This window comes from Carassius auratus, chromosome 46, assembly GCF_003368295.1.
Source record: "Carassius auratus strain Wakin chromosome 46, ASM336829v1, whole genome shotgun sequence".
Classification (NCBI taxonomy): Eukaryota; Metazoa; Chordata; class Actinopteri; order Cypriniformes; family Cyprinidae; genus Carassius; species Carassius auratus.
In genome coordinates, this window is record NC_039288.1 from 13283371 (window position 1) to 13309398 (window position 26028).

Consider the following 26028-nt stretch of genomic DNA (forward strand, 5'->3'; position numbering starts at 1 on the left):
ACCTAAATAGGGTCCCACAATGTTAATAGTTATATATTTAGGCACCAAAATGTCTTTAAGTTTTAGTTTTGCAAACCTTTTGTAATGCATCACGATTCAATAAATGGGATCTGAAAGCTTGATTCTTTCACCATGTCATTCTGATTCAGCTGGGTCTATTAAAGCAGATAAACATGTCGGCTTATTTCACATTTTCCTCCGTAAAATAAGGTCCTGACTGTACATTCAGCATCATACTACATTTCTGATCGACAAGCTGAAAAGAATTACAGCGTGTGACTCAGGGGAAAGAGGCTAAGTGATTGGCCGGCGGAGGAGGGCTGTGAATCAGGTGGTATAATTTGTTCTTCTCCCTCTGATCGCTGCCATGGAACAATGCCCATGTATGAGGTCAAAAGAGTATCGCGCTAGATCTGAATTGTGCCACAGAAATCATAACCTTTCTCTGTCTCTTCTGTAAAATCAGAGCCTTATACTGCAGTGGATACTTCTGCTGTAACTGAATGGTTCTACCTGAACCATCTATTCCATTTTGATTGTCACTTTGGCTATTTAAAGGGATAGTTCACCCAAAAATTCAAACTCTTTTTCACCCAGAAATTGTTCCAAACCTGTATGAATTTCTTACTTCTGCTGAAAACAAACAAACAACAACAAACAAAAAAAAACAGTTGCTGGTCTCCACTGACTATGTTTTTTTTTTTGTTTTTTTTAAGTCAGTGGAGTCCATAAACTGTTTACCCAGATTCTGGCTACTCATATCCTTCTAAATATCTTTCGTGTTCAGCAGAAGAAAGAAACAGACACACACACACACACACACACACACACGTCTAAAAGCCATAAGTAAAACAGGTAATAAGTAGAAACAATTAAAGTCTAAGTCTGTTTTAGTAGCTTTATATAAAGTATAGTTTGGATTTGGAGATGTTTCTCCCACAGTACTCTTGGAAAGTTGTTGAGGAGAAGTTGCAGCTCTGAGGGTGAGTGGTTCTGACAGTTTTTGTTGCAAAAACCAGTCGTCTTCGGACAGAGGAGTCTGTGAGTGTGTGTTTATGTGTGTCTAGACCCAAATCCCAGAGCACTAGAGGCTAACATCCTCCTCCTCCTCTCTTTTGTGCTGATTTAATTTAAGAGTGGGCTGAATTAATAACATCCCCAAGGCATGCAGGGCACCCTTAGAGCCCTTCTCATATTTACTCACCAAATGCAATGTTATAAGGAGTTCTTTTACATCCCTTCTGTGACTTGACGGACACTGCAACATGCCCCTTTTTAAGGAATATAAGATTGTTCAAGATTAGACATTTTGTTTATTTTTTTAAATTAATTCAACCCTGTCCCTGATTGGGATTTTTTTTTTTTATGTAAATACATTTTTTATATACATTTAAATGTGATTTAATTAAAAATGTTTCAAATTCTTTATGCATTTCAGATTTGTATTTAAAAATGTAAGCAGCTGATGCATAACATGGATATATATATATATAAAGTGTATGTATGTGTGTGTGTGTGTGTGTGTGTGCTACCCTACTTTTACCCGTTCTTAGAAAAATAATATATATTTTTTCCATTTTCTTTTTCTCTCTCGTTTCTTTCATTCAATGACAAAGATAATCCTGCATCTGGTTTAGGTGCTGCACACTGATATTGTGCTTTGTGTATTGGACTTCTGGTCAGACTAGGTGGAAGCTTTTTGCCAACTGCTTTTCTCTCCCTCTCTCTTAAGCTCAGTGTACAGTTTAAGGCTGTATGAATGAGTAAATAAATAAATATATAAATAAAGAGAAATAATTCTCTGAGGAAGCGCATGTCAGTGTGAACACGAAGGAGTAAGAGCGAGAAAGAGAGAGGATGAGGAGGAGCAGTCGGGGAGAGCGGGCACAAAAGAAAAGACAGAAAGAACACAAAGATAGTGGATGAAAAATGGAGTCACAAAGGATACAGAGAGAGCTACAACAAAAGAAAAGGAGTGAAGGATAGAGATGCAAGACAACAGGCAACAGAAGGAACAAGAGAGGCATAAACTATAGAAGGAGAGGAAAGGAAAAGAGAGAGAGAGAGAGAGAGAGAGAGAGAGAGAGAAATGGGCCAGCTCTCCCCTGCAAGGCACACCCTGGCATTCAGCCGTAGAAGAGAGCAGGAGAAATGCTGAAAGAGAGAGAACAGTATTTGTCAAGAACTGAGGAAACAGCGTCTGTGCAGCAACAAGGAAAAGAGACAGAAAGACAATACATCTCAGAGAGACGGCCATGCTTTACAGGAAGTGAACTGTGATATAAAAATGCCAACTTTCGCTTTAATCTCAGGCATTTTTTCTGATGTTATGTCGTCATTGTGAAGGGATATGAATATGTATCTTTTGATTGCTTAGATAAACATCAGCATGCCGATGATTTACTGATGTCTGGATCTGGAGGAACAGGAAGAGCTTCATTGTGCAGCACAAGCACACACTGTTCCACAAGTATTCAAAGCTGTTTCACTGGTGTCTGCTACCATAAAAACAGGTTAAATTATGGAGAAGACAGTGTATTTTTTAGTAAAGCAGCTGCTTGGCAGCTATGAACAACTGAACAGCTAAACTGTAGTTTAGGCTATTACAGTTACATGTGTAGTTTAAATGAGACGTCCTATTCTGGTGTCCACATCAGATGATATTTAAGTTATTTTAGATTCATAAAAAGCATATTAAATGTTTTAAATAACTTTTGTGAACATAAAATGTCCGAAAAGGTGGTGAAATAATCGTCATTCTGCATCTTTCATCATTTTGTAAAAAAGAAACAACATCTTTATTCTGACCTGTACTTATTAAAATGTATAAAAGAAAAAAATGATCATACTAAATTTGATTAAATTTCAAATAATTAGAAACTTCTTGCTGACAAATCGGTAACATGTAATGGTTTGAAGGATAGTTTTAAAAAATTATTGTAAATATTTAAAATTCCAGTTAATTTGTATTTTGGAGACTGCACTATGAGTTTTTTAATCTCATATAATGATTCTTCTTCTAAATATGACAGGATTTTTTTTGGTATATAAACATTTGTAACACTGAGTGACATTTTTGTTGGTATCTTCTGTAAATAATGGTAAAAACGTATAATAATAATTATTTTATTCTTGAACAAAAAAAGTAATAATTAATGTGTATAATATCATTTACATATATTTTAAGATTATTGTGGAAACTGATACTTTTTTCAGAATTTTTTGATGAAGGGAAAGTTCAAAAGCTATTTTGAATGTTTGAAATCTGTATTGAAATTCATAACAAAATATTTTGTGACAACTCACCTTGGCTAAAACAAGGTAACTTAGAAAATAACGTAGCAACTTTCTTAACACCTGAGCAAATGTTTTACATAGGTTATTTTTATTTTTTTATTTTTTTGCCAGCAGTGAGTATGACATCAACAGGATCTGATGTCATGGGAATAAAGCCCAGTGTTTAATGTTTGAGATATATACTTCAGGATTCATTATGTGATTACCGTTGCTTCTGGAAGAGATGGCATAAATGTTTTCTCTCTCTTTCACCTCTCACCAATAATGACTGTGATGACGAATTTCGTAAATGTCACTAACAAGTGTTTGTTTTTTCATTTGCCACCCAGCATTAGTCACAGTGCATGTTTGAGTGCTTGAGTGACGCCAACACACTCTCTTGTCTCTGTCATAAAAAAAAAAAAAAAAATCTCATTCAGCCACACTATGATTTTTCTATAAATATCGAACATGCAGGTCCCAGGAGGGAAATCTAATCTATTTTATCAAGTGCTTGCAACTAGGTAACAGAAGATCAGATTTCTATTCAACTTTTTGCTTTTTAGCATAGATGAAAAGCTTGTGTGGATGTTTTATTTTAATCAAACAAGAAACTCTGATGATTCAGATGAAACTTGTTTTGACCTTTAACATCCAATATCAAGCATGAAATTAATATTTTTTTTCTTTTGTCCTTTAATTCCTATTAACACAGTGACTTTCACTTTCTAAAATCATGTACTTTCACTCTTGTAGCTCATTTCCAAAGGTGTGGTCACATTTATTGTAGTTCAGTGAATTTTCTTGGATGAAATATAGTCATTTCAAGTCACCTTTATTTACATTTACATTTACATTTAATCATTTAGCAGACGCTTTTATCCAAAGCGACTTACAAATGAGAACAATAGAAACAATCAGACCAACAAGAGAACAACAACAGTATACAAGTGCCATGACAAGTGTCAGTTAGTCTAGTACAGAACGCATAGCCAGGATGGTTGTTTTTTTTTTTTTTTTTTTTTTTTTTTTTTAGAATATGATAGTCAAGCAAATAAAAGGTAAGTGCTAGTATTAGTTGGTTAAGTGCTTTTGAAAAAGATGAGTCTTAAGATGTTTTTTGAAAATGAGTAAAGACTCATTTTCTGTACGAATTGAGATTGGGAGATCATTCCACCAGCTGGGCACAGTCCAGGAAACGGTCCGTGAGAGTGATTTTGAACTTCTTTGGGATGGCACCACAAGGCGTCGTTCACTTGCAGAGCGCAAACTTCTGCAGGGCACACAAGATTGAACTAGTGAGTTTAGGTATGTTGGTGCCTTGTCAGTGGTCGTCTTGTAGGCAAGTACAGTACCGTGAATTTGATGCGACCGGCTACTGGTAGCCAGTGTAACCTGATGAGGAGAGGAGTAACGTTAGCTTTTTTTGGTTCATTGAAGACAACCCTCGCTGCTGCATTCTGGATCAATTGCAGAGGCTTGATATATGCAGGAAGGCCTGCCAGGAGAGCATTACAATAGTCCAGACTGGAGAGAACAAGAGCTTGGACAAGAAGTTGGGTGACTTGCTCTGACAGGAAGGGTCTAATCTTCCTAAAGTTGTATCAGGCAAATCTGCAGGACTGGGTCGTTGTAGCAATATGGTCTGTGAAGCTAACTGATGGTCCATCACAACTCTTAGGTTTCTGGCTGTCCTGGAAGGAGTTATGGTTGACAAACCCAGCTGTATAGAGAAGTTGTGATGAAACGATGGGTTAGTTGGAGCCACAAGCAGTTCTGTCTTAGTGAGGTTGAGCTGAAGGTGATGGTCATTCATCCAGCTAGAAATGTCACTCAGAAAGGCTGAAATGCGAGCAACTACCGTCGGGTCATCTGGTTGGAATGAGAAGTAGAGTTGAGTGTCATCAGCTTCTCAGGTTCCAGAGATGCCCATCTTTCTGAGGTTGGACAGGAGAATCTGGTTATTAACGGTGTCGAAAGCAGCAGACAGGACCAGTAAGATGAGTACTGAGGATTTTAAAGCTGCTCTTGCCAGTCGCAGGGCTTCAGTAACCGAGAACAGGGCAGTCTCAGTTGAGTGGCCACTTTTGATGCCAGACTGGTTGCTGTCCAGGAGGTTATGTAGCACTTGATACTTTATACTTTGATTTAAAAGCAGCTTCTATAATATTATTTAACTATTTAAACTATAATAAATAGTAAAATAATAGAATCAGTGATGCAGACTTCTTCAAATATGAGGCAAATTAAAATTCTGCTGTAAGGCATCTCTAAAAAAGATAATAGTGTTATTTTTCTGCTCAAGTCAGTTTAATATTGATATAGTTCAATTCAACATCTGTGTAAAGTTTAATTATGAAATATAAAACATTTGGCTATAAGCCATTTTATGGAAGGCAACAATGTCGTTATTAATCCCAATTTAAATCAGTTCAATAACAGTGTTGATATTCCAAATTCTTTTTAATAGGAATCCATGCAATTAGGAATTTTGCGTCAGGCCGAAATATTTTCTTAGACAGATTTTAGATTTGCCATTATTTTTGTTTGTGAAATTTCAATAATTTGCACATTTATTGGTTAAACTGATAATGTTAAGGCTCATGTTATGGCACTCCTGTTCACTTTTATGATACAATTAGAAGAAAAAAAACCAATCAGATTCTGTGGTTAGGAGTATCCATATATCTTACATGGTGACAGGCAGCAGTTTAGCCCTTAGAAAGGTTCGTTTTCCTCATATGGCCAGAGGATGGGTTAGGCCATTAGTATTGATAAAGCAGTCATGCACAGAAAGATGCTCTCCATTGCCTCTCAGACTGAAAGAAGAGCCATCGCCTTCAAAGTCACTACTAAACAGCTTTTAAAATGGTATGAAATCAAGGTCCAACTTCACTTCAACTCACCATTCTACTAGTTTCTCCATTTTGCAATGCTTGCTATTTTTTCGGCTTATTTTTCCACATTTTTTGCCATAATCTTTAAGGTTCTGGTCTGAAGGAGAGGGACCAAGAAGACAGGGAAACCTAATCCATCTTTTCTGTCCCAGAGGCATTGTGGGAGATGAAGTCAAGCGCACAGCGAGTAAAGCTGTCATCGGCAGTGATGCGTGAAGCGGAAAGCGGGATGTGTTTTTCTGCAGTTCATGGTTTACCTAGAATCAGAAGCCAGAACCCCACCACAATCACATACGCTAGGCTGTGTAGGTGTCCGACTAGAGGAGTTAAAAGGCAAGACCTGTGATGCGTTATTGCATTGTAAATCAGATTTCGGTTTAGATCATATGAATTAAAGCAACGGCTTGTTTATTTAACCTTTAAGGAACATTCATTTCGCAGATGCATAGATGCTACCCCGAAAAAACTATAAAATATCCACGCTAGCTTTAGGTGATGTAAAGCGTCTGGCTATAAGCCTGAACAGAATTTGCGACCTGTTTGGTCGGTTTAAACAGGGTTCACCCCCCCAAAAAAAAACATGAAAGTGAGAAAATAATGACAGAATTTAGGTTTTTAAGTGAACATCTCTTTAAATGTGCTTGATGTTATATAAAACCGCATGTAGATTGTCCAATCCACACACACAGACATTCATCGATTATGGAAGTGCGGGATAACAGCACTGACCTGCTTGTTCATTTGAGTGGAATGTTGGCGGAGGCACTTTAGGGGTCATTGGTAGTGTTGGCCATAGTGAAATGGACCGTTGCAGTGCGGAAACTGACACAATTGTAGAGCTGCGGAATTGGTTTAATAGAACAGCTGATAAAACTACCCTGTTAAAAACAAACCTCTTTTTCACTCCTAAGGGGAAACATACGGCACTGCTTGCAACACTGTGTGTTTACAGTGTCCTGAGTACGCACAAAGGGCATCTGAGCTGTGGCTTTTTGATAATGTAAAATAAAACGGGTCGTTTTCCTAAACAGTCGTGGTCCCTTTAAAAAGGTCAGACTGACAGAGAAAACAACTAAGCTGAGTTGGTGTTTAGGGAAGGGGGTTGCTGGACTGGAGAAGCGTTTGGTGCTAATCTTGCTAGCATAATTGCAGTCTTGATTGCTACAAGCAGCCTCCATGTCCCCTTTAGCGCATACACCTCCACACTACCCCCACTTTCTCTCTCCCCAGGGATATGTGTGGTGATTTTAGTAGCTATCCAGCCCTGCAGACAGGGGAAGTGCGACTGAAACACGTATAATATAAAATAAATGTATTTTCTGATCTGATATATGGGGGGGGGGGTTCAGCAAAAGGTGGATTCCAACTCTAGGTCGATCATATCAGAACAGAGTTGTGCGCTTTACACTGTAAAGTTGTGCATCTTTAGTAATGTGGTCTATGCTAACCAGACATTGATGGGCGGAGCTAGTGTGTGAACAAGGTTGGTTATTTGCTTAGTGTAAATAGACACTCTGAAATTTTGTCTTCCCCTCGCTTTGGCCCCAAGTGCGCATGGGCCCCTGGGCCTGTGCCCATGATGCCCATTGGATAATCCAGCCCTGCTGTGCACACACGTGCCTATTTTCTGGTATTTTCTGTGGCTGGAGCTGCTGTTGGAAATGTCCCTGTTAAAAACAGGAATGTCAAAAAAACCTATTAGGCTCATAGGAAAGACAGAATATTCTATTTATAGCCTTTGTAATCCTATCAAATGTCCCATATTTATTATTTACTAGTCTCGGTTTCTCAATTTCTTTGATTTATATTATTGATTGCTTTTATTGATTTCTTATACTTATCTTTAATGTTGTGAGTGCTGGCATACAATTTTCTGTGTCCTAGAGCTGTGTGGATTGGGATGACAGGAAACGGACAGTAAAATTGGGAGAGTTGAAACAACACTGTTCTCTTTGTGCTCATTTTTGTGGCAGATATTCATTTTGGTTATGTGGTTTGGCATGCGTTGTGAAAGAATGTATCTAGCAGTATTCAAAAGAGGGTTAACTGTACAAATCAGGTGGAACAGAGCGACTGCAGGGTGAAAAGTCTGTCGCAATCTTATTTCTCTCCCTGACTGGATAAACAACCAGCCTTTGGTGTTGTGACTTGGTATGCAAGTCTCAGACAAAATTGTTTAAGTGGAGTGCAGATGCTGAAGGGTAGGACGGTGTGTGAGCTGACGTTGTGTGTGGTGTCTGCTGGTGTGCAAATATAATAAGGAGAACAAACACGGTTTTAGAACAGACCATGTGTATCGCTGGGGTTACTTGGAAATTCATAAGAAGAGTAAGAATATATTTAACTATTATTTAAAACTAAATGATAATATATAAAAATTCTAAAATTCATTTTTATGATTTTTTTTTTTTTTAATGAAAGAAAACAATAATGTATGGAATGTGTTTTAAAATGTGTGTGTCTGGCACTGGTATACCATCAACATTTTTATTAAATAGGACCTTTTAAACGAGAATAACTACACATATTGTGATATAGTAATTAACAGTTCAAACATTTGTGGTCATCAATAAATCATTAGCTTTATTCAGCATTTAATTGATCAAAAGCGAGAAAAATGAAAAAGGCATTTATAATGTTACAAAATATTTTGTAGTTTTTGTATATTTGTACTATTTTCTCACAAAGCTCAGCCATTTTTAACATGAGAAAGAAATGTTACTGGAGCATCAAATCACCATTTTCGATTTTTGAAGGATCATGTGACCCTGAAAACTGGAGAAATGACTGCTGAAAATTCTGCATTTCCTTTACAAAAATAAATTATATTTTAAAATAAATTAAAAGAGAAAACACTCTTTTGAATTCTAATAATATTTCACACTGTTACTGTTTTTGCTGTATTTATAATCAAATAAATGCAGTCTGTGAGCATAAAAGATCTCTTTCAAAAATATTTTGAACTATGCTACTTTTTTAGTTTTTTTCTCCCAATATTTTTTGCTATTGTTGTTTAAAATGTCTTATTTAGGGATATTGTTGATGGTACTAAATTATATCATGTACAGTATAAACACATTACTGTTTTTGTCAATGAAGAGATACTTGAGCCTTAATAATGGGGCTGTACATTTGCATAAGACAAACATTTTTTTTGGAAACACTTTATGTTCTTGGTTTGGCTCTGTATATTAAAGTGTGTGTGTGACTAGCCTCTGCTTCTCTGTGGGAATGATGCTTCCCACCGTCAGATCCAGGTGTCTTTCCGTTCCCTTCCCCCAGTCCGAGGCAGATGTAGTCTGTGCAGTCATGGAGATATCCATGATCAAAGAGCCTATACTTATGGCACAATAAGATCCTGCTAATAATCCACAATTACTTTCAGACACATGCTAGTGCCAATCAGAGTCATACAAAAATAACTAACTACGACAAAGCACTTCAAATGCTGTACGCTCAGCAATATGTAATTATGATACCATCGATTAAACGAGCCTACTTGTGTACGATGATAATAATGCCATCATTGCCATCAGCATACATTGCGAGTTGTTAGTTATGAAGTGCCGCTGTCTTTTTGGCTGTTTGTTCGGTACAGAAACGGGAAAACAATATCATCAAAGCCAGGTGGTTTTCCCATTAGCATGCCGCGGTTAAGCTTCAAAGCTGAGAAGTCGGACTTGCTGCAAGAAAGAAATATAAAAAGGGGGAAAACTGACAATAACTGTAAGACCGTCAGACATGAGAGACATGTTCAGAAACAGGGTTGCATAAGTACTCACTTCAGACTGAGGCAGTAGATCACACGTTGCCTCAGCAGCCACTGAAGTTTCTCCGAATTGCAAAAACACAGGGAGAAGCAACGTGGAGCTCATTATCATACAGCATATAAAGTGTATATTGGAAACTGCTGGCACTTACTGCTGCAGCCCTGACTCAGTTATAAGTCCACATTGAACTGATCCAATTTTTCATTTTCTTTCTCACATGTTTTTTGTGGAAAGCCCATTTATAAAGCAAGCACCCTGTAGCCTATTTCCAATGTTTATCATGGTCCCGTTACACTATGTATAGTGTATATATAAGGTTGGTAATTCTCTTATGCTCATCAAGACTGCATTTACTTGATCACAAAGACAGTAAAATAGTAATATTATGAAATATGGTTATTCTTAGAAATATCAACCAATTTTATTTTAATATATTTTAAAATGTAATTAACTCTGCGATGGTAAAGCTGATTTTTTAGCAGCAATAACCCCAGTCTTCAGTGTCACATGATCCTTATGAAAACATTGTAATGTTGATTTGGTGCACAAGAAACTTTTCTCATTATTATGTTTAAAACAATAATAATAAAAAAAAAGCTTTTGATAAAATTTTCAGGATTCTTTGATGATAAGAAAGTTATAGAAGGAACATAATTTAATTGAAATATATATTTTTTAATTAGAAAAGTCTTGATCAGTTTAATGTATTCTTTTTGAATAAATGTATTAATATCTTTAAATAAGTCTTGCGGACTCCGAACTTTTGAACAGTAGTTTGTGTGTGGGTGGGTGTGTATAGGTATGAGTGTGTGTGTATACTGTACGTACTGTACCTTACAAGTTGTTGTCAGAAATTGCTCATTTTCATTTATTTATTTTGTGTTTTGCAAATTAGCCGTTCTTCTGTAACATTCAAAACTCCAGCACGAAAAGTAAGTTCAAAATAGACTTCATGTAAGGAATCTGCTTATTCAGGCAGTGGAAGGGTCTCCCAGGCGGTTTCATTAATGCAAAAGTCCTATATCAGAAAACACTAATGTAAGCGGGATCCTAATGCTCTAAAGTGAACCAAATGTTTAGTACTCCTTCAGGTTTTGTGTCATTAATGTTTTAAGCATCTAACTCTCTGGTGTTGTGTTTTGCAGTCTGTTCGCAGTACTCGCGGGGCGTGTTCGCCATTTTCGGCCTGTACGATAAGAGGTCGGTTCACACGCTAACATCCTTCTGTGGCGCGCTGCACATCTCCCTCATCACGCCCAGTTTCCCTTCCGAGGGCGAGAGCCAGTTCATCTTACAGCTGCGGCCCTCCATACGAGGGGCCCTTCTCAGCCTGCTAGACCACTATGACTGGAATCGATTCGTCTTTCTCTACGACACTGACAGGGGTAAGACAATAAAACACACAGAAACTCACACCCTCACGCTAATACCCATTTCCATTTGATAATTTGCAAAATGTAATTAAGTGCCAGTGGAAGTGCTTAACAGTTGTACATACTGGCTTGAATATTAAATAATGTTCTGCACAATGTCTTAAAGGAACAGTTCATCAAAAAAATTTGGAGAGACTTCAAACAGCTATTTTACACACAGCAAAAGTTTATAGTGAATAAGCTGTAAGTAAACCATAGAGTGTAAAGCCATACTACATTGTATACAACGAACCAAAATTTGTCATGTGATCCAAACTCGAGTATCAAACCAATTTGATTTGTGTTCTTTTGAGTCAATTCTTTTCAGTGGACCAATTGATCTGGTTCATAAATCTGGCCTGTCACTTTCTTCATGCAGTAACAATGAATGAGAACTTGAGATTTAAAGCTTCAAAAAGGTCCTTATTTTTTTCTCCAAAGGCTGTTGACAAGTGAGTCAGTAAGTTGAATTTGAGAACATAATCAGTCATAAGGAGAACTTAAACAAATTCATAAAAAAAAAACAGAACTCAGAAGAAGAATCGGTCATTGCAAGTCCTCGATATGAACTCTCTTCAACTTTCAAAGAGATCTCGGTCTCGGGCAGATGTCAAGACTTTATGAGAAGACTTTCATTTGACTTCAGAGGACTTATAGTAATATAGTCATAGGAAGTCAAATGAATCACTTAGGATGCTTTTTCACTAAAAACCTTTAATGTTGCACAGAAGATTACACTGCAAACTCTACTTTATTGGTTGTCTCATGGAGTCAGGTGACTAGGAATGATGAGCTACTCAGAATTGTATTTCCGGTGAGCCTGTTATTAAGAGAGGCTTATTCTCTGGAGAGCAGGGTCAGGTCTTAAACTCTCAGTTACACTAATAAGTGGTTTGTAGGCCAGAAACACAGTCCTTCTGTTTCTTTCTTACTTGTCTCTCTCCCCGATCCTCCCCATCAGTGTCGTTTTTCTCATCTTGCACTGTTGTGAACGCACACTTCTGAAATGCATCGACTTCCTTTGAAAGACGAACACAATATCCTCCTGTCATTTGAGTCTGTAAATCATGAGAGCTCATTACAGAATATTCTATAAATAACAATAAGTGATCTGTGTTGTCTTGTGCATGTATAAGATTCGCCGTTTTCTGTCATATCATGGATGTTCCTGACGTGCAGATTTCTGATGTGCGATTGCTCTTCTCACATCTGCCACAGGCACGAGTTTTTCCTTCACATCCCATATGGCCAGATATTTGCAAAGTTTCCATATGGTGAGCTTAATCAAATATTTTTGTTAGCAAAACCAGAGCATTGTATCAACTTTATCAAGAGTTTTATACAGAAAATAAGTCCTTTTTACATAAAACAAAAAGCCACAGTGAAACTTTCAACAGAGAGGTAGTGTTTACTGTACCAATCCATTTACTATTGTGCCTGTAACCATTGTAAAATCCATAGGTGGAGGTTATTGGTGATACCTACTGTAATGCAAAGCTTGAGAGGCTTGTATTAAACAGCAGCAACAGCAATATTATAAAACAGGGCAAAACATTTAAGAATATTCTATGATAATAATAAAAATGCATGTTATATATTTAATACTAGATGTAATAATAATAATACATGGTTTTGATAATAATAATAAACTGTAGTTTTTGTTATTTTTCTTTATTGTAAATAAATATATAATAATGTATGTATATAATAATTGGAATAAAAACAGCAAAGGTGTTTAGTGTTGCCATCGATGAATTAATATAGAGTATGTTTATTATATGTAATGTTTGCTTATAATAAATAATGGTTTTCTAAATTTTATTTTATTCATAAATTGTTATAAATTATTAGAAATTGTTACTGTTGTTAATAATAAGTATAATAATAATAATTGGATTAAAAACCTATAAAAACTTTTTTTTGTTCTAAACAATGTATTAATATAGACTATCAAATGTGTGTTTGTAATCTAATCTAATCTAATCTATATATTAGATTTTTTATTATTGTTATTATTATTATTTATAAATAAATATAGATATAAAAGGATAATCATTGGAATACAAAACTGTATGCCTTTTGTCTTTCCCAGGCAATGCATTCATATAAAGGTGTTGTGCATATGTTTATGAGCATTTACATCTTTAAATGCTCATCCAGTCATAAATTAGAGTCAGAACTATCCTTATTAAAGGGTACAAGTGAGGCTCAAACAGCGAAGGCTGATAAATGAAGATAAAATACTGGAGTGATGGATTATGCAGGTACTTCTTGGGTGAATTATTCCTTCCAAAACAAAGAGAAACGCTCTTGGTGAACATTCTGCCCCCCCCCTCACTTCTGAAATGATTGTGACAAATGCCAGAAGACATTCAGGGTATCATTGTATATGGACGACCAGTTGGCGAATGTTAGTGCTTTGGAGCTCTTGAAAAGAACAGATTTTGTTCTGATGGCCCTTGTTTAGACTACAGGCTGAGTTGCTTTAGACTCAGTGCACTGTGAAAGCCTCTGAGCAGATACAATCTGAGAGGGATGTGGACATGATGAATGGTTGGTGTAAGAGGTTGGCACTTCACTGCATTGTCATGGTCTGTTCTCCATTCCTTCTCTCTCTCTATATATATATGTCTACCACACACACATGGACACACATGCACGCACACACACATGCACACACAGGGCTTCTTCCCCCTGCTGGGCTGGATTGGAAATGAGGGGGGAAGGGAGGACGCTGGCAGGCAGCTCTAATGCTGATTCTGGTTGGTTCCTGCACATACATGGAAATTCACATATGCTCATGACACCCCAAGCTACTGATTAATCAGCTATTAAATTGCTTGAATTACTAGAAGCAGAGGCTGTGATTTGAAATAGATGGCAGATGAATTTTAGCACTGAGTTAGTGGTCGATACTGCAGGCATCTGCAGATATTGAGAGTGTAGAGCAGGTTTAGTGTGTGCGGTCGGGCACGTTTACTTGTGAATGTGGATGTATTCAGACTACTTGACTGATTGCTGTTTGTTTAACACACTGGCATGTTAAAATGTCCATATCACCAATAATGTACAGAGCTTTGATATGTTAATTCATGGCTATTTATGTTACATGTATCCTGAGGGCATCAGTGCATTGGTAAACACTGTGGTTGCTCAACAAGCATTTAAAGTATAATGTTTCTGTAGCTTAACTGGTATGAGCATGATGCTAGAAATACCAAGGTTGTGAATTCGATTTTCACACATGCCGATAAAACACAAACCTTGAAATGTAATGGATAAAAGTGTCTGTCAATTGCATAAATGGATCTCATGCATAGTTTTAACAACTTATTGCTTGATTTTAATATCTGGGTTAATGACATCCCACTCATTTATTGGTCTTTTTATCTGTCAATTTCTAGGGGTGCTCCGATCACGATCGGCCAATCGTTAATGCGCATCTCCACAGTAAAGCCGGTTTTCTAATCAGCGGTTAATTCCATCAGGTGCGTGATTTCACATAGAGCAGCTGTTACTACACAGAGCCGTTGTTAATAGAGAAGATGCGCCAATAAACGCTGAAAATGAAGTGGATTTGCGCATCTTCTCTATTAACAATGGCTCTGTGTAGTAACAGCTGCTCTATGTGAAATCACGCACCTGATGGAATTAACCGCTGATTAGAGAACCGGCTTTACTGTGGAGATGCGCATTAACGATCAGCCGATCATGATCGGAGCGCCCCTATCAATTTCTTTAAAGCTGCATTCAAAAAAATATTTGTTTTTAATTTCTCAATTTAAAGTCATTTTCTGTTATAATACATTCATTGTAATATTACAATATTTATTATAATAAATGTGTGTGCATGTGAGTTTACGTATATTTTTATCAAGCATAAGTGTATTTCTCATGGACATTTTTTGGTAACACTTTAGAATAAGGTTCCATTAGTTAATGTTTGTTAACTACTTTCGTTAACATGAACTAAGCAAGAACAATCCTTCTACAGCATTTATAAGTCTTAGTTCATGTTAATTTCAACATTTACTAATGCATTATTTAAATCAAAAGTTGTGCTTGTTAACATTAGTTAATGCACTGTGAATTACCATGAACTACTGTATAACTATTTTCATTAACTAACATTAACAAAGATGAAAAAAATACAGTAATAAATGCATTAACTAACGGAACCTTATTCTAAAGTGTTACACATTTTTTTTATCATTCATCTTCACAAATCTCAAGTAAAAGTCTGAAATAATGTTTCATTATATAAAAAAAAAAAAAAAAAACTGTCTACTGTCTTCTCTACTACCATGAAAAATATATCGAACAATATATTGAAAAAAAGTTTTTGGAAAAATATATATTGTCATAATTTACTCAGAACAAAGTAAGTCATACAAGTTTGAAACAAGTTTGGAATGTCTTTCAGATTGACTGCATCTGTTGCATGTATACATTTAAGGAAATATGTTATATATACATATATGTATTCCCTGCAAACTAATTCCTTGGTATTATACTGTATATTGATAATATATGTATTACTATATACTGTACAGACCAAAAGATTTGGACACACCTTCTCATTCAAAGAGTTTCTTTATTTTCATGACTATGAAAATTGTAGATTCACACTGAAGGCATCAAAACTATGAATTAACACATGTAGAATTATATACATAACAAAAAAAAAAAAAAAAAAAAAAAGTGAGAAACAACTGAGAATATGTCATATTCTAGGTTCTTCAAAAGTAGCCACCTTTTGCTTTGATTACTGCTTTGCACACTCTTGGCGTTCTCTTGATGAGCTTCAAGAGGTAGTCACCTGAAATGGTCTTCCAACAGTCTTGTAGTTCCCCAAGAGATGCTTAGCACTTGTTGGCCCTTTTGCCTTCTGTCTGCGGTCCAGCTCACCCCTAAACCATCTCGATTGGGTTCAGGTCCGGTGACTGTGGAGGCCAGGTCATCTGGTGCAGCACCCCATCACTCTCCTTCTTGGTCAAATAGCCCTTGATGCCTTCAGTGTGACTCTGTCAGGGTTGGCAAGGGAGGAACTCAAGTGCAGACAGGAATCGGGTTACACAGAGGATTTATTATATACAAAAAGGGGAAAAACAAAACCCACGAGGGGGAAAACAAGGGCTAGGGTAGACACTAAATAATTTAACAAAAACTGAGTAGACAAGGTAAACAAGGACTCTAAACAGGAGAACACGAACTACAAATAAACACTCACTGCTAGACGAAAGACTTCTTAGAGGGGTTTCAAGGACAAGATATCTCAGGAGGCTGACCGGTAGGAACACATAAGTTGAACAATGAACCGACGAAAGACAGAGCACACTGGGAGATCTAAATAGGGCACCTAATCAAGACACAACAGGTGACACAGATAGGACAATCACGACAAGACTAGGATAACAAGGGGGGCGGGGCAAGGGAACGAGACAACACAAGCACATGGCCCAAAGACAAGGCCATGTGCTTGTACACAAAACACGGGTCTGCCATGATCCTGCCTCAAGACTAGGAAAAATCAAGGACACGAGGGCAGAATCATGACAGACCCTACAATTTTCATAGTCATGAAAATAAAGAAAACTCTTTGAATGAAAAGGTGTGTCCAAACTTTTGGTCTGTACTGTATATATGTATATGTATTTTCTTTTTTTATCATGGACACTCCTATGTCATCCATCTAGACAGACCCATACACATGCACAAATTAATCCCCATTTGCTGAACAGACCCAGCAACCGATTGAGCAAAAGGGTTGCCAGATCAAGCACAGGTTAATCCATTAAATAGTGGAGCTGAGAGAGCTGTGTTGCCAAATTCTGATTGTGACCATAAGGGTCCGTTTTACAGGGACATCTGCTCATCCTGGAGTCAAGTGGGCCTCAGAGGCTCCAAGTGCCTATTTCAAACAGCTAGATTAACATATCCAACACCAGCCCTGTCTGATTAGTACAAGCAGCACTGAGGCCAGTGGCTAGAATCACAAACGCACTAATGGAGCTCTCAGGAAGCCTCAATCACACCTTGGAGAAGATGACAGAAAGCCGCTCTTTCTGTCTTCCAATTTAACTGACATGTGTTTTTTCTGCATGATGATGGCTTCTATTTTAAGGATGCAGGAGATTAGGTTTATGCAACCGGAGATATGTGATGTATTTGGCACTTTCTCTGTGTACTGTTGAGGCTGTAAGCTTTGTGGGGATTGAGGCCTAAAATGAGTCTGCATGAAAGGACAGGAGGTTCATATCAGCGCCCCATGATCTGCGCCATGTGATCGCTCACAGGCCTGCAGTTGCAGATGAGAGAGTACCGCACTGGTGCAGGAATGACTCACTGACGATGCCACAAATCACATTCTTTCTGAATAAATGAGAGCCAGGGCTCAATGGATCAAGTCTTCAGTGGTTTGATACACACGCTGATCAAATGCCTCGCTGTCTCTGTTTTGTTGCAGGGTATTCGATACTGCAGGCTATCATGGAAAAGGCGGGCCAGAACGGTTGGCAGGTCAGCGCCATATGTGTCGAGAATTTTAATGATGCCAGTTACCGGCAGCTTCTCGAAGACCTAGACCGCAGACAGGAAAAGACGTTCGTCATAGACCTGGAGGCAGAGAGACTCAACAACATGCTGGAACAGGTGAGATAAGAGGATGTTGTCAAGTCAATTTAAAAAGGAATGCAAAATGCAATAAATTAATGAATAAAACAATTCTGAATAGACACAAAATATATATTACAAACATCAAGATAAACATAAAGATCAAGATTTATATATATAGAAATTATAATTTTAATTGTTTTCATTTAGTTGGTTATTGGTTAATTTATTTAAATGTGTTCTTTTTACTTTATATAACTGTGGTGGACAGATATTTTTTTCAGAACTACAACAAAAAATGTAATGATAATAATTCCTGTTTCTTTTAGTGTTTGTGGAAGTGTTTCTTAATATGTATGAATTTTATCTGTCTGTATCTCCTGAAATAACAGACACGGATAGATAGTCTAGACGTACTGTAGTTCTATTTTATTCAATTTTATTCATTTTATTTGAACTGTGTTATGTGTTAACACAGTACCCCATAATATATACACATAGAGAACTATTGGACAGGGTCTGAAGTAATGCAGCACCATACCCTGAATGGTTAAACATGTTTTTAAAGGTCTATAAACTGTACTGTACTCTTGTGCATCAGGGTTAACTAAACAGAATGAAATATGCACAAGCACAAGGTCCTGAGGGAACAAAGAACAGATTTCCTAAAGTAATTCATTTGCGGAGATGACACATTAGAGGGGCATATTTCTCTATTCCCTGCAAACTGATCCCATGATATTTCCTTTTGCAAAATTGTGTAACTGTCAAAGTCATTTTAAGATTTTCTTGCTGGTGTTTGCTTCAATATTCCTCAAATTACAGAGCAGTTTGAGAAAATTCAGCCCGTTTGATTAGAAATTATTAATAACAGCAGAATTCTGCTTTCCCAACAGCTTCCAGCTCTTCTGTACATTCATATGTTGGGTGAATGCCGACAACTGTATTTGCTTTTAGGATTTGCCCTGACTGCAATGTCTGGTTTATCTCTGCAGATTGTGAGTGTCGGCAAGCATGTCAAAGGCTACCATTACATCATGGCAAATTTGGTGAGCTAAATTGTATTCCTTTATCGCCTTATTCTCCCTGTCAGCTTGTCCTCCTTTCATATTCTGTTTTATCTCTTACTTTCTATATATTCCTCTCCACTCCACTGATCTTTCTCTCTCTCTCTCTCTCTCTCTCTCTCTCTCTCTCGCTAGTTGTCTTGGCCTCTCTGTCTCCTGCCCTCCCTCATTCTTTTGCTTTCTTAATCCTCGCTTTTCTTTAAGCAAGATACGTCAATTTGAGAGACTAATTCGTATTCCAGTGTGAGCTGTGGTGACAGTGTTTTAATGATGCTGGGAGCTGCAGAGCATGCTCTCTCTCTCCCTGCTCTCTGGCTGTGCACAGAATGGGCTCACAGAGGCAAGCTGGATATGAATGTTTGTGGAATTTCTCTTATCGTTGCGCTGCATTGCCAACTACGTTTTAATAATCTCTCTCTCTCTCTCTCTCTCTCTCCCTCTCTCTCTCTTTCTCTCTGTATTTCTTATTCTTTCTACTTCTTTGCCCTGGCAGGGTTTTAAGGACATCAATCTGGAGCGTTTCATGCATGGGGGAGCCAATGTGACAGGCTTTCAGCTGGTGGACTTCAGCAATCCCATGGTTATTAAACTCATGCAGCGCTGGAACAAGCTGGACCAGCGCGAGTATCCCGGCTCTGACGCTCCTCCCAAGGTACCATTGCTTGGCCCGGTCCAGTGTGGAACCACTTTGAAGTCAGATTCATTATGCATAAAATGCAAATGCATAAACGTCCTGTTTGAGTCCCTCCAACCACTCTGCGAAAACTCCCAAATGTCCAGAATGAGGCAGAAGGCAGAAAGTCTTAATGTCCATTTTGGATAAATGGGTGAGCATAAGGAAATAATGCTGGATGGATGGATAGACGGGTAAAAAAATGCATGGATAAATAATGAAAGCAAGAAAGGTAGAAAGGATGCTCTAGTGGAAAGATGTAAGGATAATGCAAGCAAGAGAGGGAGAAAGGTTGTATGGAAGGAAGAAAGAAAGAATGGATGGATGGTTGACGGAAACAAGGAAGGTAGAAAGGATGGGTGGGTGGAAGGAAGGAGAGTTGAAAGAAAAGGAGAATGGATGATGTAAGGAAGGATGGTTAGGTGGAAGAAAGGAACAGTGGAGGATATGGTGTGTATAAAGGAAGGATGGATGAATAATGTAAGCAAAAAAGGAAGAAAGGTATTAAGGGAAGAATTATAGACAAAGGAAGGGATGGATGGTTGAATGGAAGAAAGGAAGATAGGTGGATTAAACGAAGGAAAGAAAAAAGAAATAGATACCAAACATAAGAACAGAATGGTGGGTGGATGAAAGAAAGCATGAATGAAAGAATGAATGGAAGAAAGGATAGATAAAAGAAGACAGGATGCATAGAAGGATGGATGTTGGTGGTTTGTGGAATGAATGGAGAAATGATGGATGGACGGAGAGATGAAGGAAGAAAGAAAGGATGAATGGATTGAAGGATAAGTTGATATAGAATAAGGAAAGAAAGATGAATAGATAGAATTGAAAGGAGTAAAAATGATGTGCATTATGCATAGTCTTCACAAGAAATATGAACCTCACTTGTTTTATACCAGAACTGGAATGTGTGTCAAAGAAAGAAACTGTGCCGAAGTATTGAAATGAGATGTACACATTGTTCTTAAATAGAAACGCAGTGTAATAAACCGTATCATAAGCTGTTTCATTCATCCTCATCTCACCAGACGAATCCTGCTCGTGATTTGATATGCCTCGTGTCTGCATCGTGAAAGCAAGGTATTTTTGATCCGTTTTATCCATTTTTACTGGGACTCACTTTGCCCTTGGGGCCTGATGAGGATGACACTCCTTGGAGGGCGGTTGCATTGATTCTCGCCTGGTGATGTGCCGCCGTAACGGAAATCCCTTTGGCGTGGCCTGAGGGGACGTCACTTTCCCAGGCTGCTGCTCCTCAATGCACACCGCTGGCCAGAGCAGGATGATGGGGAGGGACACCAGCAGACTAGCAAGCGGGGTGTAAATGAGATGCTGTGGTCCAACCATGTCAACACATGCAGGGATCCACATATACACTCTCAAAGACTCGCCCTGTGGTATTTTGTCTCAGCTGCTCTGTCTTTCATCCCAAATACTTTAAGCTACAGTACTCCTATAAGCCCATCTCAGAAAGCAGCACGACTGACACCCCAAAACCTCATAAAATGTCCAAGCTTTCCTGCTAAGGCTATAGTAAGTGTCCTGAAGGCACCACCTTTCCAGGGATCAATCCATGTGTTTTTAGGGCTTAGGGGGGCACAGGGCATTCGCCAGAGTGATTCAGCTGCAGCTGTTGCAGTACTTCCTTTCTGTCCTGCAGGAGTCAAAAGATAGTCCTGCTACCATTGATAATTAATGTTGGACCACGAAATGGTAGTAAACTAAATATAAACACATCACCTTAACGGATAATGAAAATCCTGTAATTATTTAATTTGTAAGAGTCATTAATTTATTTTAATAATGTAATTCATTAACACTTGTATTCAGCTAGGATACATTAGGTGGCTCAAATATGACCATAAAGACATTTATTATGTTTCAAAGTATAAGCTGTTTTGAACTTTCTATTAATCAAAGAATTCCCCCCAAAAATGTTCATGGTTTCTACAAAAATATTCGGCTGTGCAGTAGTTTTCAGCGAGATTTCTGAAGAATCATGTGCCTCTGAAGACAGGCGGGGGGAAAAAAAATCAGCTTTGCCATCTCAGGAATAAATTCGATTATAAGCTATATTAAATCAGAAAACAATTATATAAATTGCAATAATATTTACAATATTATTGTTTATCTGTATTTTTAAATCTTACCCCAAAAATCTGAATGGCAGGGTACATGCATTCAGAAAAAATGCAGAATCGCTCTATTTCAAACTTCCTCTGTCATTATATCTCATTCCCTGTATGCCACTGTAGCCCAGGGGTCTTTCTGTGTGCTTTGTGTTTGGTTTGTAACGGTACAAAGAGTCCCAGCTCTTACACTAGAGATCTGCTGATGGAATACCAAAAACTGTCTCACAGCACGGCCAGAGTGGCTTCTTTCAACCATCAACCATCAAACAAGCAAGACAGTCTGAACGCACAGGGGTATTTTTCCTTTAATAGTGTGCATGTATGTACGTTCAGCTCCGGTGACCTTGTCGGACTCAGTTTGATGAAATAAACCACGTCAAACTCTCTAAAACAGCAATAAGAAACACAGCAGCAGATGAAAAGCAAGGGCTTGGAGCATCAGGCCTCTAAAGGACACATGCGTGTGCAGAGTTGCGGTTTGTTTCCTTTGTAAAAAAAAATACTGTGTGTTGCCTGCAGTGATTCATTCCATGCCATTTTATCTCAGCGAGGCAGAGAGAAAGAGCACAAGCCACTTATTGGTGCAATCAGGGCAGCCACCGATAGCAGCTGACCCCCCCCCCCCACTCCCACCCACCAGAGACTGAACAAGAAGCGCCTCACAGCTACTGTGTCAGAGCTCACTGATTTCTCATGCTCTGTCTGCTCCTAATATGTGCAATGACAAGCATGTGCGAGTCACTGCTCTCCTCTATTTCTTTTTCTTTTTATGTTTTTGGTTTGTCCCTTTTTTTCTTTTTTTTTTCTTTGATGCAGCTGCAAAACACAGACCGCTTTCCCCATGACTCCACTTGGATGTTCTCTGCTCATTAGGGACGTCAGCCCTTACAAATGGCATTAATTAATATAATTCATTCATGTACAATAAACAACATTTTGGTGTAGTACAGACACTGAATTGAATATGCAAAGCACATATAAATAACATTAGGAGTGATTGATTCTGATTGGTCAATGCCGCATTCTTTTTTGCATTATTATTATTATTATTATTATTATTGTATGACTATTAAACAGTTTAATTGATGGGCACTTTCCTGTATATATGTGTTAGACACTAGTTTGTTTCATGTCTTATAGTTTCGGTAGATAGATATACCCACCCCCTCTCTCTCTCTCTCTCTCTGTCTCTTGTTTTTGAAAGAAATCTCTTCTGCTCACCGAAGCTGCATTTAAAAGGATCTTTAAAAAAGTATTTGTAACATTTCAAATTGTAGAACCTAAACAAATCTGAATTAACAAAGATAAATGCTGTTAAACGCATTGATAGCTAATGTACTAGCTAAGTAATATTCACAAATTGAACCTTCAAAACACCATTAAAGCGTTACTGTATATATTGACCTTTCCATGACCCTCTCGTCTCTGTAGTACACTTCCGCTCTGACATACGATGGAGTGATGGTGATGGCAGAAGCCTTCCGGAACCTACGCAGGCAGAAGGTGGACATTTCCCGCAGGGGCAACGCCGGGGACTGCCTGGCCAACCCTGCTGCCCCCTGGAACCAGGGCATCGACATGGAGCGCACACTCAAACAGGTCATATGAACAGATGAGCAAATGCAGGCTTTATATGAGAAGGGGAAAGAAGTGCTTTGTGCAGTGTTTCAATGGGAGTAAAACTGGCAGCTGAAATAAATATCTAACGCAAAAAAAACAAGGCTGTGAGGTGACAAAGGACTGAGGCTACACAGAACAGTAATCGACGATCTGAAAAATGCAAAATGCCCAAATTTGAATCTATGGAAGGTAGAAAATGACAGGGGAAAAGGAAAGGTAAAATAGAGGAAACTATAAGGATGGAGAAAGCGAGAAGCAAAACGGGAGAGTGACAGAAAACAAGACGCATAGAGACACAGTGAGAGCAGGAAGAGAGCAGTGAGGGGGTGGACCCCAATCTGTTTCTCAGACCCCAACAACACACCTCACAAACAAATATATACAAATACAATGATTAACATTCAATAACACTTCATATTTACAGTACTATGTAAATACTGTCACACTTATCTAAAAAACAGCACTTATTTGCATCAGTAATTAGGACGTGCATGTCAAACATGTAAAAATACTATTGAATCATGAGTGTTTTATAAGAAATAAATTGCTTAATCGCTTGTAATTATACACAGATAGGTAAGAAATATTATATATATTTTATATATTTTAGTTTATCTCTCCCACATTTTACATGCTCTGCTGCTGCATCGCTAAAAGAGTCCAGGGAGAATTTATATCCTCTTGTATATTTATGCTTAGTCCTAATGCAGACTCAACAGTTATAGTATAATGTTGCTGATGATTTGGCTCCACTCTCGCTTGCAATGGTTTTCTGATTTTTTGATTTTCATTCATGATTGAAAGGATGGACCCCCTGTTTAAGAAACACTGGTTTGGGCTAATACTTTCAGAAGAAAGTGGTGTTAAAGTTCAAGAAAGAAAGTGAATGTGTCAATGAAAGTGTTTCGAGGTGCTTTGCAGTGGTTGGATAAACTGTAATTACGTTGTTAATCACTGCAATCCAGGTGCGCCTCCAAGGATTAACAGGAAATGTCCAGTTCGACCACTACGGGCGCAGAGTAAACTACACTATGGATGTTTTCGAATTAAAAAGTAACGGCCCCAGAAGGGTAAGATGTCATTCTTATATCGTGCATTGGTAGTTCTTCCACTTTGATGTTGTCTGTCTGACTTAAAATGTACTTGTCTGGGTGGTTTCTGTCTACATTTATCTATGATTCTGAGAAAGTGTACTCATGCTTTGCTTTTGGTCTCTCTCTCTACATCTGTCGAGTGTCATTGCAGTGTAATTCATTGTCTTTCTTGATGTGCTTAACGCTCTGTGCTTCATTTGATGCAGCTGTTTCTGCGAGAACAATCCCAGGAGACCCTGATGAGTCTTTATTATTTTATAGTCAGCATTTTCTTTTGTTACATCTTGTAAGTCTTTTACAGAACTTCACCACTGCATTCCCATTTCATGCATATATGGAGCTCTTTACATGGTGAAAATTGTGTTTTACAGCCATTTTTGTCTGCCTTATAAACCCAAATGAATCATTAGGACTCACACAAATGATGGATGCCGATTTTCACAGAAACAGTCATTATTTCTGCTCTGGCACCAAAGCACAGTGTCCTCTGTTTTCTACCCACGTTGGCTGACGGAGTGAGTGGGCTATTTGACAAGCAGGCTCTGACCGTCATGGCCCTGTGGGATTGTGGGAAATCAAATGAAAGAATCTGTTCGAATTATATTTAGTTAAGAAACATTCTCAGTGTGAGGGACATCAAATTGAGAGAGGGGATTTATTTTCAAATAGTCCGTTAGCAAATATTTGAACCTATTAAAGGGGGGGGGGGGTGAAATGCTCATTTTCACTCAATATCCTGTTAATCTTGAGTACCTATAGAGTAGTACTGCATCCTTCATAACTCCAAAAAGTCTTTAGTTTTATTATATTCATAAGAGAAAGATAGTCTGTACCGATTTTTCCCGGAAAAACACGACTGGAGGCATGACGTGTGGGCGGAGCTAAAAAATCACAAGCGCCAGTAGGTTTTTGCGTTGAGAGCGTTTGGAAGCTGTGACTTTTCCTTGAGGAAAAAACCATCATCCAAAACAAACCATGGCTAACAGTCAGATTCAGCGTATATTTATGATCCAGAATCAGATCCCGAGGCTGAAACTGAACGAGAGCAGCAGCAGCAACGACTCGCTCCGAGCGGGGCTCGAACCCGGGTCTCCGATGGGAGGCGGACGCACTAACAAGGAGGCAGAGATATTTGAAGCAGTTTTACTCACCGCCTGCGGTTCCAACACACGATTGTGACCCGTTTTCGTTGGGATTGCATCATCCTTAAGAAATAAACGATACGCAAATCCGTCGTCAAACTGGGCCTTGTTTGTAAAACAAGCATCTTCGAAATGCAGGAAACAAACAAAAACACTGGCACAACTCTGTTGATGCTCTGTAAAAATAAACTCCATCCACTGGTCCCTTAATGCTGTTTTTTTTTTTTTGGTAATCTGTGCAGGGTTGTCTTGCCCTGACAACCAAAAACACACTCCTATTGTGACTTTTCGCGACGCTCTCGCTCTGATCAGTCAATGTCTGTTGTG

General features: G+C 38.1%; 1 protein-coding gene across 7 annotated transcripts in view; it reads left to right on the forward strand.

Moving 5' to 3' along the window:
- Positions 1 to 26028, forward strand: part of gria4b (glutamate receptor, ionotropic, AMPA 4b) — a 77763-nt gene that overhangs the window by 28693 nt on the left and 23042 nt on the right. For all 7 annotated transcript variants that reach the window (XR_003278796.1, XM_026234931.1, XM_026234930.1 and 4 more), the window contains exons 3-8: positions 11089 to 11328; positions 17822 to 18006; positions 18963 to 19016; positions 19528 to 19686; positions 23277 to 23444; positions 24431 to 24535. Coding sequence is in view for 6 of the 7 variants with exons in the window: in XM_026234931.1 (XP_026090716.1) it covers positions 11089 to 11328; positions 17822 to 18006; positions 18963 to 19016; positions 19528 to 19686; positions 23277 to 23444; positions 24431 to 24535 (911 nt within the window). In the remaining variant the exon portion in view is untranslated. The remainder of the gene's footprint in view (positions 1 to 11088; positions 11329 to 17821; positions 18007 to 18962; positions 19017 to 19527; positions 19687 to 23276; positions 23445 to 24430; positions 24536 to 26028) is intronic.